Raw genomic sequence first — 15429 nt, 5'->3', positions numbered from 1 at the left:
ATAATATGTGTATAATGTATATATTATATAATTTTAAAGTTTTGTATATTTTACAGGATTTTTGAAAATCTTAATTCATCACTTTGGGCTGCTTTTTGTCATAATAAGGGTAAATTAATATTTTTAAAAAAGGAAAAATGTAGAAATTATTAAATGTAAAAAAAAGGCTGCAGATAGCCACATTTGAGATTCAGTGCTTTGGTTACAGCCTTCTCGGGCTCTCTGGACCTGTCTGCACTCCCACATCAGTTAGGTATTGCTCTCACTTTCGACTTCCAAGACTTGCTTAAGTGTTCACTTTCTGATATGTTTCCCCTAGTCTTCACTAAAATCCATCTAATTTCCTGGGGATTCTAGGAATTCCATGAGAGTTCATGTGAATAAACTAGAATTGCTTTGGCCCAAAGGAATTCTGGTCACGTTCCCCTCCTCCTGGACTCACCATCCATCTCCTTATTCTTAATTGACCCTAATTTAAGGAACCTCTTGGCTGTATTCAGGTCTGTTCTGCTTTTCTCTAAAATACAGACCTGACTGCCTACTGCTGAGACTATCACAGAGCTATTTGATAGATAGAACACAGAAATCCCAGCATGTCCTATTTTACTGCCAGCCACCATGGTTTTTTCTGATCTGTTAGTGTCCTTCAGCAGAATTTCCAAGATGCCAACTAGCAGGGGGGAGTGGAGGAGGGAGGCACAGGCATTGCAGGGAAAAAAAGGAAATCCACCCCAGGAAACCAAGCACATAATCCGCTTGGGTTCACATCTGCCCCCAGGTCTAAATGACAGACTGATTTTCTACTAGCTGCTCTTTCAGCCACTCTGTTTTTGCTGGATGTACAGTTTGTGTTCTGGGTAAACAGAGTCCTTGTCCTTTCTTTCCTGTAGTCATCAACCCTAATCATACTTTAGTATCTCTTACACTTTTAGCCCCCGTCTTGACCCGTTTAATTACCTTGTTACCTCTTTGTGATAAGAAGGTCTTACCTCAGCGACCTTTCTAATTTCCTCAATACCTTTTTGTTTTTTTTACCCTTTACAAAGCATTTTCTGCTTGGATTTTGGTTTTTTGAAGCCTGCTGTTTTCTTTCCATTTGCAAAATCCTCTGGATTTTTGTTTCCTCTCACTCCTTTTCAGATCACATCACATCACATGGTTGAAGAAGTAGTACTGAACCATCAAACAGATAACAGATGTTTCCATATGTTTTATTTTAATTTAACAGCATTCATCTTATTTACCTATGGTCAAGTTTTCATTAATGGTGCAAATGCTTTTTGCCTATTTGACTGAATTCACTACCTCTAATATGTTTCGAATTGTGCTGTTTACTCATGTGCTAATCTCACGTAGAATTTGAGCAATTATTACAGCAACTATAGGTTAAAAGCTAAAAGTAGATAAAGGCATGGGATTGAATTCTAATTTAAGAGCATCCCAAACCAAGACGTGAGTTTGGCAGTGGGGCTGCACTCATTTTCACCTACATTTCTGTCTTTCTTAGGCCAGCCCTTAATGTTTGTTTTCCTTTGTCTCCCAGGTCATGGATAAAGCAGTTTGCATGTCGATTTGTTCTGTTCCCAGTGCTGCGTGGTGACTGAAAGGCTATTTTACATCATCCTGTGATTTATGTTACTTCTAATATTCCTTTGGTTTTTTTAGCTTTGTTTGATAGCCCTTTTCTGTGTGTTATTGCAGGCTCTTGGACCCTGGACCTATGGACTAAATTTTCTCTGCTAGTGTACATGTTGGGTCTCTAATATTTATGTTTCATCTATTCTATCTTCTTAATGACTATGTTGATGTCAGTTTGGAGGAGATGTGATCACATTTCCTGATGACATACAGCCTGTCCTGGAACTATGGATTACCAAGTGAGGAACATGTTTCCTGAACCCGCTGTCACCAGGACCAGTCTGGAATACTGGCCCCTTTTTATTTAATTTTTCCTGTTTTCTGTAAAATAAAGGTCCACATTTCTCAATCCTTGGGGAAGCTGGAAATCTGTGACCACCTGGGGCAATGCCTTGAGTGAGACTACTGATTTGAATAAGTGCTGATCATATGACAGTTGCCTGACCCAGATGAGTGATGAACAGTTGCTATGCATCTTTTAGGACACAAAATGCATTCTTTGGTTTCATTTCGTTCTTGGTAGCCTTGAGCTGACACCTGAATGTGAGAATATTTACCCAAGAATTTGTAATAGTTAGAATGAACCTGTGGTTGCAAGTTGTTGGCAATGTTTAAGAAACGGTCACTGTACTGAAAAAGTAGTGACACAGCAAGATTAACAGGAATGGTTTCAGCCATTTATTTGCAGCTGGAATCAAAATGGGAGAAAAACACAAGCGAGGAATAAAAATTGGATTTTTAGAGTGCAGCTCAGTGTGCAGGTCCACATATGTTTGATTTGGCAGCAAAGCCCTTTTAAGAAGTTCCCACTGTCTCCCAATCCAGCCTTCCCCTGTGCCATGGTTTTCCACATGCCAGTTCTGCTGATGGAGCTCTCTGGGGGAATGCAATATAATCCTTTTTGGAGGAAAGGAATGGGACTTTAATGTGAGAATCATGTTACGGTCCCTGAAGTGGTTGCATTTGAACAACAGAAGGTGTGAAGTACGGCACAAGGCTGGGTATCAAAGAGCAAAAGGAGCCAGGAACTGTTAAGTCTGGAAGTTAGGGCCCTGCATTGTGAATCCAGCTCTGGATACTTGGCTTATACCAAGTGCTGTTTGCTGTCTTCTTGAAAGAATATTTTAGTACAAAAGTTGCTCACAGTACCGTTCTTCTCTCTTTGTTACTAGGCACGGTGATGACACCAAACTACATAGACTCAAATAGTCTCAGTGTTGCCCCATGGTGTGACTGCAGCAACAGCGGTAATGACATAGATGAATGCCTGAAATTCCTGAACTTCTTCCAGGACAATACATGCCTTAGTGAGTACAAAATTAGATGTCTTTAAACGTGGTTTTGGATGTTTTCTGGAATACCTACTGTTTAAGTAGGTTATGATACATCAAAGCCATCTCTTTGCACTTTGGGAGCATACTTCTGCTGTAGGTGTAAGAATTAAACAGATGAGCAAGTATGCCTGATACTGTGGTTTATGGCCAAGATTGCAAACATGAGATGCTCTTGGAAAAAAATCCAAATAACAAAGTGCTATCATAGAGAAATATGTTTACATCACAGATCATATTTGGACCCTAAGAGTCAGGCAAGAGATTGCAGCACCTGAGGGGCTTCTGTATAATTTAAGAGCTTCATATAAAAAAGACATGTAGTTTATGATATGAAGGATTTGCTGTAGGTAAGTATAAATTGGATTGTGCTTGCAATTTATAGCCAAGCTTCATGTTTTTTAGGCTACTCAATCTCAAGTGCCTGGTTTTAACACAAGTTTGGATGGTACCTATTGTAAAGATTTTGTTAAGTTATTGACTTTTTTTTCTTCAGTCAAGCTCACTTCCAAATTAGGGTCTATTATAAATTTCAGAAGGGCTCAGTGGAGTCGATTTTGGCAGGTTCTCTTTTCAAATTTCCTGTCTGCCTGGAGCAGCATAATTGGATGATGTGGAGTGTGCATCAGAGTTTTAATTTCAGATAAATGAGGAGACCAAAAGAGCGTGGCTTCCCTAGCCTAGCAGAACAGAAGTTGAAAGGATATGTGATTGTCCTTTGCAATTGCATTAGAGGGGCAAGCCCAGGGAGGGAATAGAATTACTTAACCTAGAGGACAGTGTTGGCACAGGATCGAAAAGGAAGATACTCGCCATACATATTTAGGCTCAAAATAGGAAAATTTTTAACCATCAGACTAAAGTTAAGGAATCGGCCTCAGCAGGATATTTGAGGGTATTCGTCTGGTTTTAAAAGTCATATTTCATCAGCTTATGAAAAGTAGCATGCATCATGGCTTTTAAAAAAATAGGAAATGAACTCAGTGTTCCAGGCTGTCCCATCCAGCCCTATGTACTTGAGCTAATGCTGCTAATGCAGGGTTCAGTCTGTATTTTAGTATAGGGTCTGAAAATCTCCATTGGTAGCTTCTCAACAGGCAGCACTGTTGTGAAGACAAGGGGAGCTTTGCATTCAAAGAGTGAGTGTTTTAAGTTGCTGTTCAATACACTATTTATTAAGCTTTGGAAGAATGAATCAGTTACCCAAGATCATTTAACAAAAAATCCCAGAAAAAACAACTCAGACTGTGGCTGGGTAAAAATTAATAATATAGCATCAGACCTTCAAACCTAATGGGGCTGCCATTTATATCTATATTGTAATATATCAGGTTTTATTCATTTGTGAATGTGTTAATTGCTGAAATGTTACAGGTTCCTTTTAGAACATAAAGACAGAGCTGTCCCTTGTCCTTTCTTTTGGTATTGGTATAAAAGCTTTAATGAAGACAAATCGAAGACATTAGAGGTTACCGTGAGACAAATTATAGTCATCCTAACTGTAAGAGATGTCTTCTTCAGGAAGAAATTAAAGATGTTCTGGTTTAATACAAATTTTTGTAGCTTTCAGATAATGGGAAAAGTTCCAATTTTTTTTTTTCTTAATTGTCATTGTCATTAATGGGCCTTCCAGTTCCTGGAGAAAATATCATTTGTTTAATGGATGTGATTTAAATTCCTCACAGTTTTTTTAGACAAAACAAAAATTGTTTTCCCACAAATAATAAAACTAGGAATTTAAAATTTAAGTATACTTCCCCTTCAAAATGGAAAACAAACCAGTGATTTGGGTTATTTATGCAAAGTAGTATAGGAGAGGCTGTATCCTGAGGCCTAGGTGACTCAGGAAGCAGGAGATCTAAGGTCACATTCATACTACGTGTGGTGTGGAGCCTGGGATATCAAACTGAGTTTACCATGTCTCACATACACACCTGAAATCCCGGTCTTTCTTGAACCTCTGTATGCACTTGCCTAGAAGTTCCACTGTAGCCTTGAAAAGCCTTTTGCAACAGATGTTAAGTTGAAAATAAGTGGAAATTTTGATTTCAAAAGGTGGGTGTGAAAATACAAATGAAAATTCTGGTCTTTTAGTCATCAGTTCCAAAAATGACAAAAATGACATTGTCTTCTTTTTTGCATGTATTAGATAAAGTTTCTTTAACTCAGCATTGTCCTGCAGCATATGGGTTTATAGCAGAACTGTGAAATTGGCCCAGTCTCAAGAAAGGTAAAAAATCCAAATTACTAGGCTCCAAATCTATGCCACCCTAAGATTTGGGGTTGTGTATTACCTTTCTTGCACTTTTATTCTCTTTATTGGATTATGGAAGTTTATTGGTAATATTGCAGTGATCCTAATTACCGCCTCTCCAGTTAGGGTTTGGCCAATCTTAAATTCTGGAAATCCATCTTAAGTCTTTATGTTAGCTGTTCTGAAAGTGAATGCCCTGACATTCAGTTACATACTCTAGAATTCCTGCTGAACTGAATTGGATTGAGTATATATACCTGTCTGTTCAGAGGATTTGTTTGCACCTGCCTTATACTGAAGTAAAAAGAATTGCCAAGTGGGAGGAAAAGCATAAAGCAGGGAGTTAATACAAATTACAGAAGGGAACTTTGCTAGAGCAGTTAGACATTTCAAGCACCTCCTTACTCTTATGAAGTTTTTTTTAAACATACTTGAAATATGTATAAAAATATTTCAGATAAAATTTGTATGTTTGAAATGTTATGAAAATATAAGGAGGGATGGAACACTTCTCCTATGAGAGAGTTGGGGTTGTTCAGCCTGAAAGAAGGTTCCAGGGAGACCTTATTGTGGCCTTTCAGTACTTAAAGGGGAGTTATAAGAAAGATGGGGCCAGACTCATAACAGCCATCGAGTATGTTTCTGTGAAATAATTAAAGATAACTCATTTTCCTTACAAAACTGGAAGGATTTCATATATTTCTGTGATCCTTCCTGCACTAATGGAAACAATGCGTTACTGTTAATTTAAGATATCACAGGAAAATATTGCTTTATGTATTGCTTATTCAGGTAAAACAAAGAAAACTATTATTCCTTTCTTCTGACTTTGACTCCATCAACCCAGATGATTGTGGTGCCTTTTACAAATTCTTCCCTTTGCATGTTGGAGTTCTAAGAACCAATATTACAATAAAATGCATCTTTTTTTCATAAAATAATTTACATTTAGTTCTTATGAGGCAAGGAATACCACAGAGAAGAAGTATTAATAACTTCCACATATTAGTCCCCAGTGAAATTGTTTGATTTCTTGTATAAAGAATCTGAAATAAGAAATCCCTAAATCCATGTTGAATCCCCAAAGACCTGATTAAAATGTTTTTTCTATTTGTTTATAAAAAACCCCAACCAATTTACTCTTGCCATAAACACACTTTTAATCCCTTGAAACTGTGATAAGCTTTCAACTTTTATATTCTAAAGTTTTAGTTCAGGCGTGCTTCCCTCACCTAATTATGCAGATTTTGATTGAAAACTGTAAGGAAAAGATTGTCTGAAACAATTTCATAGTTTTAGGCATATTAGTTTTACTATAACAAGCTGTAGAAATAAACTAATATATTGCCAGCTCTCTGTTTTTAATTTGCTGTGTAATACCACCTGCCTGACTTAAGCTAAAATGTTCAGACTGTATTTTAAACCTTTAAAGTAAGTTTTTGAGGCTTTCCTAGAGCTTCTGTCAAGAATTACTGGGAGCATTACAAAGAAGAGTTTGCACCACATAATTATGCAACCCCAGACTCTCAGTTTGCTTCTGATATGTTCAAAATTAAGACACATTCTTCAGCATAAAAATTGAGTTTCTATAAATGCACGTTTTTCAATGTAATAGTAATATAAAAAGTCAGTTCTGCTTTCTGCCATTTGTTTAGAAATGGAAAATTGCCTGTAATCTATTTCTACAGAAAACGCAATTCAGGCCTTCGGCAACGGTACTGATGTGAATGTGTGGCAGCCAATCTTACCAGTACAGACCACTACAGCCACAACTACAACAGCTTCCAGACTTAAAAACACAGGTTCAGAGACCACCAACAATGAAATACCCACCCACAATGATTCACCAGCATGTGCAAACCTGCAGGTAAGGGAGTCTTGTACTTGGTGTGGTGCATAACTGAAAGTTTTTCATGGATATATATACAAAGCTGCTGCATAAATAGGTGCCTGCTTAAACTGGAATATTTGTTTATTCCCATGGTGTAGTTACAAGGTGGATTTATTGTAAATTACCAGACACACTTACTTTGAATCGGAAACACGAGTATTTCAAAATGGACTTTATTGCCTCTCTGCCTCAGAAACAGGGCCTAGTATTTAATTTGTTATCTCAGGTTTGGATATGAATGTGGCACTCTCCAAACCCTGCCAGGATATGTCAGATTAAATTAATCCCCTGAGTAATACAAATTCAGAGGGAACTCTTAATGTCAGCTACCGTGTCCTGCTGCCTTCTTTCTTACTTTATTGGCAGTAAACTTAAGAGTTTTTTTGGCTGAGTAGGTCTGGATATTAGAGAATGTGTGGTGCTACGAACTACATGGTGAAGAAGCTGGATGAAGACAGAAGCTGTTTTGAATCCGGTGCTTTCCTGACCTGGGGTCAAGGTCGTGATGTGATTTTGGCCAATAGCTGTAATGATTTTCTTTGAGACTTCATTTAGGCTATTCATGGTGCACCTTTGATTCTGGATTTAAGGCAGTATATGCAGCTTTTAGAAAGTTGAACTTCAGCAGGAAACAACTGCAAAATGAAGGCACGAAAGAGGCAACAGGAAATGTAAGCAGAAAACATTCTTTGACCAGATTAGAATCGGGGTTATAAAACCTACTGGTAGTTTGCATGCAAATTAGGTCAGACATAGATCAGCTTGCCCTGTTTATTTTTGTCTTTACAGAAGGAGAATTGCTATGTGACACAAATGAAAGTGTCCGACTTTAAGGTCTCATCTATATTAAGATACTGATTTTTCCAGATTCCCACACTCTTCCACACTGTAGCATTAGTATTTCACTTACAAAAAACTGATTTTGTATTCATCATATTAAACTGTATCATACTTTCCATGTTCACTAAAATTGACTGTTTGTATTCCTCAGAAATGTATTTTGCTTCTAAATTTTTCCTGCATGAATTTCTCACCTTCATCCTTTTCTAGTTTCTACCTTTATTTTGAATTGGCAATCACATATGAATTAACATTTTTCAGAGGCATTAAAGAGTCACAAAGCATAGGGGGTTAATGGTAGATGGTGTTGAGTTCAGGTCTTTCTGGTTTAATTCTTTTTTTCATACCTGTGCATTCATTATTAGTTAAGCTTTGTAAGTTATTGATGAGAAGTAGATAGATGTAGGCATATATTTCTATACAAATAGAATATGCTAGAAGAAATGTAACCTTTTAAACCTGAGACCTGGAATATCTTGCATTTAAAGCAAGACGATGGGATATTATTAATTCACTTCATGTTATATTCAAAAGTTGTTTTATGGAAGAGATCACATTTTCCTTCAGTGTTTGTGCAGTCCCCTGTAGAGTAAGGCCTCCAGATGCTACCAAAGTACAGCTAATAAATAATGAGCTGAAGAAATGACAAGTGATCAAAAACCCCATTGGATTCAGTTCGATTTGCAAACGTTTGTCAACCACGAATAGCTTTCCCAGTGTTTTGAAAATTAATAAAATTATTCCCTGTCTTTACTGATGTTATTGTGGCATTTTGAAGTTCCATCCAGCGTGAGTTTATCAGCACTGGTTTATAGCTATGTTACGACCTCCAGTATACCCCTGTTATATTCAACACAAGAATGTTGTCGGGAAAAGAGCTTGCTTTAAATGAATGATCTCTGCTGTTTTATAAAAACTGTAGGTAAGTCGGCACTAAAAGGTCACTGAAGTTACGTGAATCAAGCAGTTTCATTCCTGTGAAGCTCAAGATTCTGGTGCTCGCTACTTCCTTGTGTCAGAACTGAAACACGAAGAGCAAAGCTCTTATATTTTAATGCATTCTTCAAAAAAATAACTTACAAATAGAGCCAAAATGAGCCCACGCTTTTTTTAAAAGGAAACCTGTTTGTTGGACAGTGTGGTGCCACTTTGCATGTGAGACTTAAAACTCAATGCAAATTTTACAAAGGAACTGGAGCTTTCACATCACACTTGGAGAAGGGTATTCATTCCGAGGCTCTCCTCCCATGAAAAATATGCCTTTGTAGTTATCTCAAAACATGAACTAGTGCTACCAGAAGTAATCTGAAGGTCTTTGTTATATGCTTAGCAGTTGAGCTGAAAGGTTTCAAAAAGGCAATAGAGCCAAAACAGTGAAAAGTAGAATTAAAAGCATTAGTTTCAGCACAAAAAGACAATGGCAGAGAGGAAAAGGAAACGATCACTGGGATGCTACAAGGCTGCACATCCTAGTTATGGCTTTAAAAATACAGTGAAGGAAGAAAGAATAGGAAGTGATTGATCAGTATAAATTGCCATAGAAATGAACAAACACTAACCTCCTGGGGCTGTAAAATACAGGGTGCTAACCCAATCTGCCAAGAGTGTCACTGGCTGAGCAATTTTTGATGCACTTTTTTCCGACTTGTTCAAAATGGTTGTATGAAAAGCAAGAATACACTAATGGTTTTGTTGTTGTGCCTTGTACTCCTGCACACATGCAAAACTGGGAAGGATTGTGAATGCTTAAGCAAAATATGCAATATTGTTTGCTTTCTTTCGTTACTCTTTGTTTCCCTGTACTCAATATTTTGAATGCTTGTTGTAGGTTTGCACAAAAAAAATCGAAACAAAACCATAATTTTCATCTCAGTGGTGCAGTTTAGAAATTGTTCTTCATTTCCACCTGCCGTTGCTGCAAGAATTTCCAGTTCTTTTCTCATGGGGGTGTCTTCTTATTTCATATTGATGTGGAAAAATGTTGATTTCTGATATATGCTTATTTTATGTTTACATGCATGGATTTGTATAATACACTCTTTCTATTCCTAAATTAAATCAGCATTCCATCTTTGCCACAAAGATGCTTAACTTTTTCAAGCATTCTAGAAACTCTTCTATGAAACTGGTTCTTGACAAAGTTTGTCAAACAGGGAGAATATATAGTGCTTTTTTTATATAAAATGCTAAATTCAAGTATTTTTTGAAGTGTTTGACATCTTGCAAAGGATCCTTAGAACCACATAAAATAATTTATTAAATGCTATGAACAAAAAGGAAGATGAATGCCGACAGCGTGCTCCTTGTGCAGGCAGATTTTATTAAGTAATTGCCATTCCTATCTTTTTTTCTGATAGCTTTACTCTAACATTTTCTGTTGAACTGACATATTTGTTTATCCTTCATTCTGGAACGTGGCTTGTGCTCAGTGCGCCAGTCAAGAAATCGTTATGGTCTTTCAGTCTCACGTTCTGTCACTGCTTCTTGAACTGTCATGTTGGATTATTTGAAAGAGGCAAAAGAATGAGTTTGGATGTGTACTCACACCATGTATTCTTCAAGAAAAATGCTGCTTCTGCATTTAGGACATGCATGGAGCTGAAAGATGATAATGAAATAAACTTCAAGTGATAGATTAGAGTAGATTAGACCAGTTATTACTACATTGTCAGCAGAGATAAATAGAAATTTAAGACTTTCATACTGGGTTTGCTGTAATATTTCAGAGGCATTTTGCACAAGACAGAAATGAAAGGCGTTAAGATGGTTAAGGATATTTAGGTCTAAATTTCTGCACTGAAATCATTCAACTCCCTGGCTACTTCTATACTTTGTTCATCCACATTTATTATAAATGTCTTGCTCTAGTTAACCTTGGTTCAGCATTCAGAGAGAATTTAAGGTCTTTGTGCCTTTGAAGAAGTGTAAGCAGCAGACACACGTAATTGAGATACATGACCCTTCAGACTGAAGGCAAGCGCTTTTCAGTCGAGTCCAGTATGTGAATATTATTGTACTTTCAGCACCAAAGTTTAAGAAATATGAGGTAGGGATTAAAGAGCTCAAACATTTTTGGGGGGAACAAGGAGGAAAAGTGAAACCTAGACACTTAAATACAGCAATTCTCTCTATTTGCATATAAGACTAGTGAGTGTTTAGAACAGACGTGGGCCGTATTGCAAGCTGTTCTTCCACAAATTCATGTAACTGTACATAAACTTGGGGTTTTACAATCATATCTAATATGGCAAGTCTTAGGACAAAAACAGGGCTCACAGTTCTCTGAGGAGACCAAGACTTAAACATGACTCAGAGACTTGAGAATGACTGTGGTTTTCACTTGTAGGTCTCTCTTTTGCAGAGCCTTCAACATTGTGTATGGATCTGCTAATCTGATGTTTGAAGTACTGTCTATAATTATTTAATGTAGCTTCCCATGTGCTAAATATTATTATTATAGAGCACTGTGTAGGTGTTTGGAGGGGGTTAAAAGCTTCAGTGTGGTGTTCTGAGGATCAAGACACAGCAGGTGTGGAGCTTCGTGGACAGGTAATTGAGTGGTGGGTGAATATAATCAGGAAACACTGGCAGCATGTAGGTGTGCGGTTGATGAGGGGATAGTACATCTGCTGAGATGGTACACTGGAATAGAGGCAAAGAGAACTAGGTGTATCCGTTGAGCACCTGTATTAACTTGCCCAAGTGCCTGACACCCTCCTCCTCAGTCCCTTCACACAGCCTGTGATCTCTCTGTTACTTTTCTGTTGTGTGAAAAACAAGCACTCTCATTCCAGATGCTCTGCTTGCTTTGTCCCTTGGGAGAAGTCGTACTTGGATCTCTTCCTCTGGGCATTGCTACTATGCAGAAGGATATAGTGTGAGGCAAAAGGTGGACAGAAATAGGAAACTCACCATGGTGTGCCAGAACAAAATAAAAGATAATGATAAAAAATAACTTACAGTATTGACTAAATGTTTTGTATGAAAAGATTTAAATTAACCTCCTATATTTCCAGGATGACCTGACATAATGGGGTCAGCCTGCCGGTACAAGTGATTTAGAGAACACTTATTGGCAGCTTTTCTTCTGCAAAAGCAACACCTTTAATTTGCTTCAGTAGCCATTCTGTTGTACCTAAAGAGGTCTTGTGTGCTTTGCATGTTCAGATAAAGTCTGACATTCAGGGATAATTTGAAGTTTCATCTTTAAACGTATAATTCGGGGAACATTGAAGAAAATGCTGTATTTTACCAAAAAGGAGACTGCTTTGTCCACTGATTTCTTTGACATTGATTTCAGTGAAGTTAATCCTTGCTTGCTTCAGCACCATGCTGGAGTGGGTCCTCAAAAAATGTGGATGTATAGATTTCCCTGAGGCTATATTCATTCACTGCATGATTCTTGCACCTTTCAGACAGAACCAGAGAAGGTGAGGTCACCATGAGCAAGTGACAGGTTTGGGTTTTCAGTCTGGATGGCAGTCCTGCTGTCCATAGGCAGGAAAGTGGTCAGCAATCCATCCACATTACTGTGCAAACAGTGGATCTCAGTGCTGAAAGGCTGCTTTGCAATGAGCATACGAGTACATATGTACTAGTGGTATGATCATATAGACTGCACCCACTCAGAGCAAGGCTGCACTTGGATTCTTCACTGTCTTTGCCAAAGTATTTCAGGACCACACAAGGTAGATAATTTTCAGGCTTGTTGGAATCCTGCTGAAGCTAAAGATCTGATTAATAGATCTGATTAATTTCTAAGTACAGAGAGTCTTTTGCCTCTCTTTTGAACATCAGAGGAACAGTTTGAGGATGTAGCCAAGTATCGTATTCTATAGGCTTAGATGTATCATATTAGTGTCAGCGTTGCTATGAGACATCAGCCATCAGTAATCAGTAGAAAATTGTTCTCATTTACCAGCCTTGGTTGAACTTCTTAGTTGAACATTGGGCCCCCTTGCAAGATCAGTCATGATTTGTAGAGTAAAATACAGCCTAAAACTCTCTGGCAGTGTAAGTCAGCACATCTCTGTTGTTATCATCAGAGCTACACAGATGCACACTGGTGAACATTCAGTCTCTTTGGCTTGTGGAGCTCTCTGTAACAATGGACCTTACATTTAATGATCAGTACTCTGACAAACCATTTTAAATGTTGGAACTCAGGTATAATAAACTTCTGTTACAGAAAGCCAGCAAAATGGTTTGTTTTGTATATTAGAATTACAGTTTATATTATTTTTTTTATTAGCATGCTTTTCATTATACCAAAATACTGTTGCATGTACATTGCTGGAGAGCAGAATAATTTAGAATTATTTTATCAATGATAAAATATTTTACAGTTCATTTAAAAAAAAAAATTTAATAGTCTGAGCATCTTTAGTCTATTATAATAATACTGCGCTTTATAGCAGACTGTAAAACTCCAGACTACAGTTTTAGGAATCATGCAATTTTGTTTTATAGTTTAATAATTGTTCAATTGAAAATGAGGATAAGGTTACTAAAAAACAATTTAATGGCTTACAAAAGTACAACTTTATTAAAATGTGCTACACACCTTTGCAGAAAATGGAAACTTCTATGGACAGATTATAGTTTTTATCCTCAGAAAGAATTTTGCATGTTATTGCTAATAAAGCAGATGTAGCGTTTCCAGTCTTCCCCTAAGCAACAGTTGTTTCTACATTTCACATCAATATCCTTTTGTAGGAATACCCACAAAAATACAAAGTGGTAGAATAAGCCAGAATCAGAAAATTGGATTGCATCAGGTAAGCCAAATCAAACTATTCATAGCCCATGTTATTACTTTATGTGGTTCTTCATCATATTAAAGGTATTCCTAATGTCATCCAACTTTAGCTCTCTATCAAATATGTAGTCCATCATGTATTTCCCCTTTAAAACAGATCACTATAGGCTGCAAAAAAACAGCCATAAAATGCAGTATTATAATTTAATTTGAAGGCATAACTACTCCTAATAAAAATTCTAGGTTGTTGCATTACGATGGTGGATGTTTAATCATACTGTCTTTGGAAGTGTAGTTCATAACATATTGTACATTTATGGGACTTGACAAAGTGCTTTGTTTAAGACATATTGTTTGCTGTTAGTAAATATTAGGTTTTAGCCATGACTCTGCTTCCCTTTATACTTGTTCAAGTGAAAGTGACTCTGGTTATGCCAGGCTGCTCCTGCTGCAAAGCAAGTGCAGGCAAAAGCGATTGTGCCACCAGGTTTCTGATGGAATGGAGGACAAGAATAGAATCCTTGCAATCATTAGTACTTCTTTACTTTAACTGGAATAGCTTGTAGGAGTCCTACCTATAGACCAGAACCCCATCATACAAGCTATTCCACAGGCTCATAGTGAAAAGGTACTCCTGACCTTAAAAACGCAATGAATTACAGTTAACTTCAGTGAAGCTAAGATATCACCTCATAGCCTTTATTCTGAAAACCACATAGTGTATTTGAGTGCTCTGGAAACAATAAATATTTTACTATTATAAACTATGTTAATGCGCTGTGTTATCCTCAAAAAGTATGTCCGCAGAGATATGAGAATAAAACCAAAGTAAAAGGCTTGGTACTATCTCAGTTAATTGATAGAGTTGTTAATACTGAGATGTTGCTTTCTGAAGTATGAAAATAGCTCAGCGATTGCCAGAATAGATCAAAATCTAACAGATAAAATCTTTCTTTATCATTTCTGCCATTTTTGGAAAGAATTGTTATTTGCTAGGCAAGGAAAATAATTTCGCAAGACTTTAATAATTGAGATGTACTTTTTAACACCGTTATTGAAGCAGGTATTGATGTTTTTGTTTCATAGTGTGACGGTTTAAGACAAATGACAATGTGGAAACTAAAGAATTTTGCATAGCGAAGCATGTTAATCACAGATGCACACAGTTTTATGAATGGCATGGTTTCTCCATCCTGTGGGTGGATGGTACAGAGGGGGGTGAGAAGTCGGGGGAGCAGCATAGGAATTTGTTGCACATCTTTGTTCCATGGGGGAGAAGGTTCACTGGTGAAGGACCCTGATTCATTGCGCACATTCCTGGTGCAGGGTTGTGAGGTTTGTTGCTCCTTGAAATCCCCAGCAGCTGGAGAGATGGTCCCAGATCCTGGAGTAGGGTTGTGGTGCTGCCCACCCCAGAGACTTTTCCCAAGATCTTTGTTCTCCAGTATTATGAGTCCTTGGATACATAAGTGGATAGATAAAAGCTCATGGGTGACTACAGCATCCAAATGGTGCTATAATTCTCTGATTTGCTGTCACTGTTTTTGCTCTTCCAGTCTGCTTGTTGCAGACATTTCTGGACATTTTGTGGCTCTGTCCTGGTTTCGGTTTGGATAGAGCTGATTTTTTTCCCAGTAGCTGGGGCAGTGCTTTGGCTTTAGTCTGAGAATAATGCTGAGAACACACTGATATTTTAGTTGTTGCTCAGCAGCGCTAA

The 15429-nt window shown here is 37.5% G+C and overlaps 1 protein-coding gene across 3 annotated transcripts in view; it reads left to right on the top strand.

Moving 5' to 3' along the window:
- The window catches only part of GFRA1 (GDNF family receptor alpha 1), a 144675-nt gene that overhangs the window by 110397 nt on the left and 18849 nt on the right, over positions 1–15429 (top strand). For 2 of the 3 annotated variants that reach the window (XM_061372771.1, XM_061372772.1), the window contains exons 6-7: positions 2811–2945; positions 6912–7090. In XM_061372771.1, coding sequence (XP_061228755.1) covers positions 2811–2945; positions 6912–7090 — 314 coding nt within the window. Of the gene's footprint in view, positions 1–2810; positions 2946–6911; positions 7091–7903; positions 8162–15429 lie in introns of those variants that run through there. The other variant, XM_061372773.1, reaches the window with a different exon arrangement.

Source organism: Neopsephotus bourkii, unplaced genomic scaffold (assembly GCF_033783945.1).
Source record: "Neopsephotus bourkii isolate Nb327-2 ecotype Australia unplaced genomic scaffold, CSIRO-AGI_Nbou_v1 NB_1615, whole genome shotgun sequence".
NCBI lineage: Eukaryota > Metazoa > Chordata > Aves > Psittaciformes > Psittacidae > Neopsephotus > Neopsephotus bourkii.
Note: the sequence above shows the minus strand (reverse complement) of the source record. Positions and strands in the feature narration are given on the sequence as shown.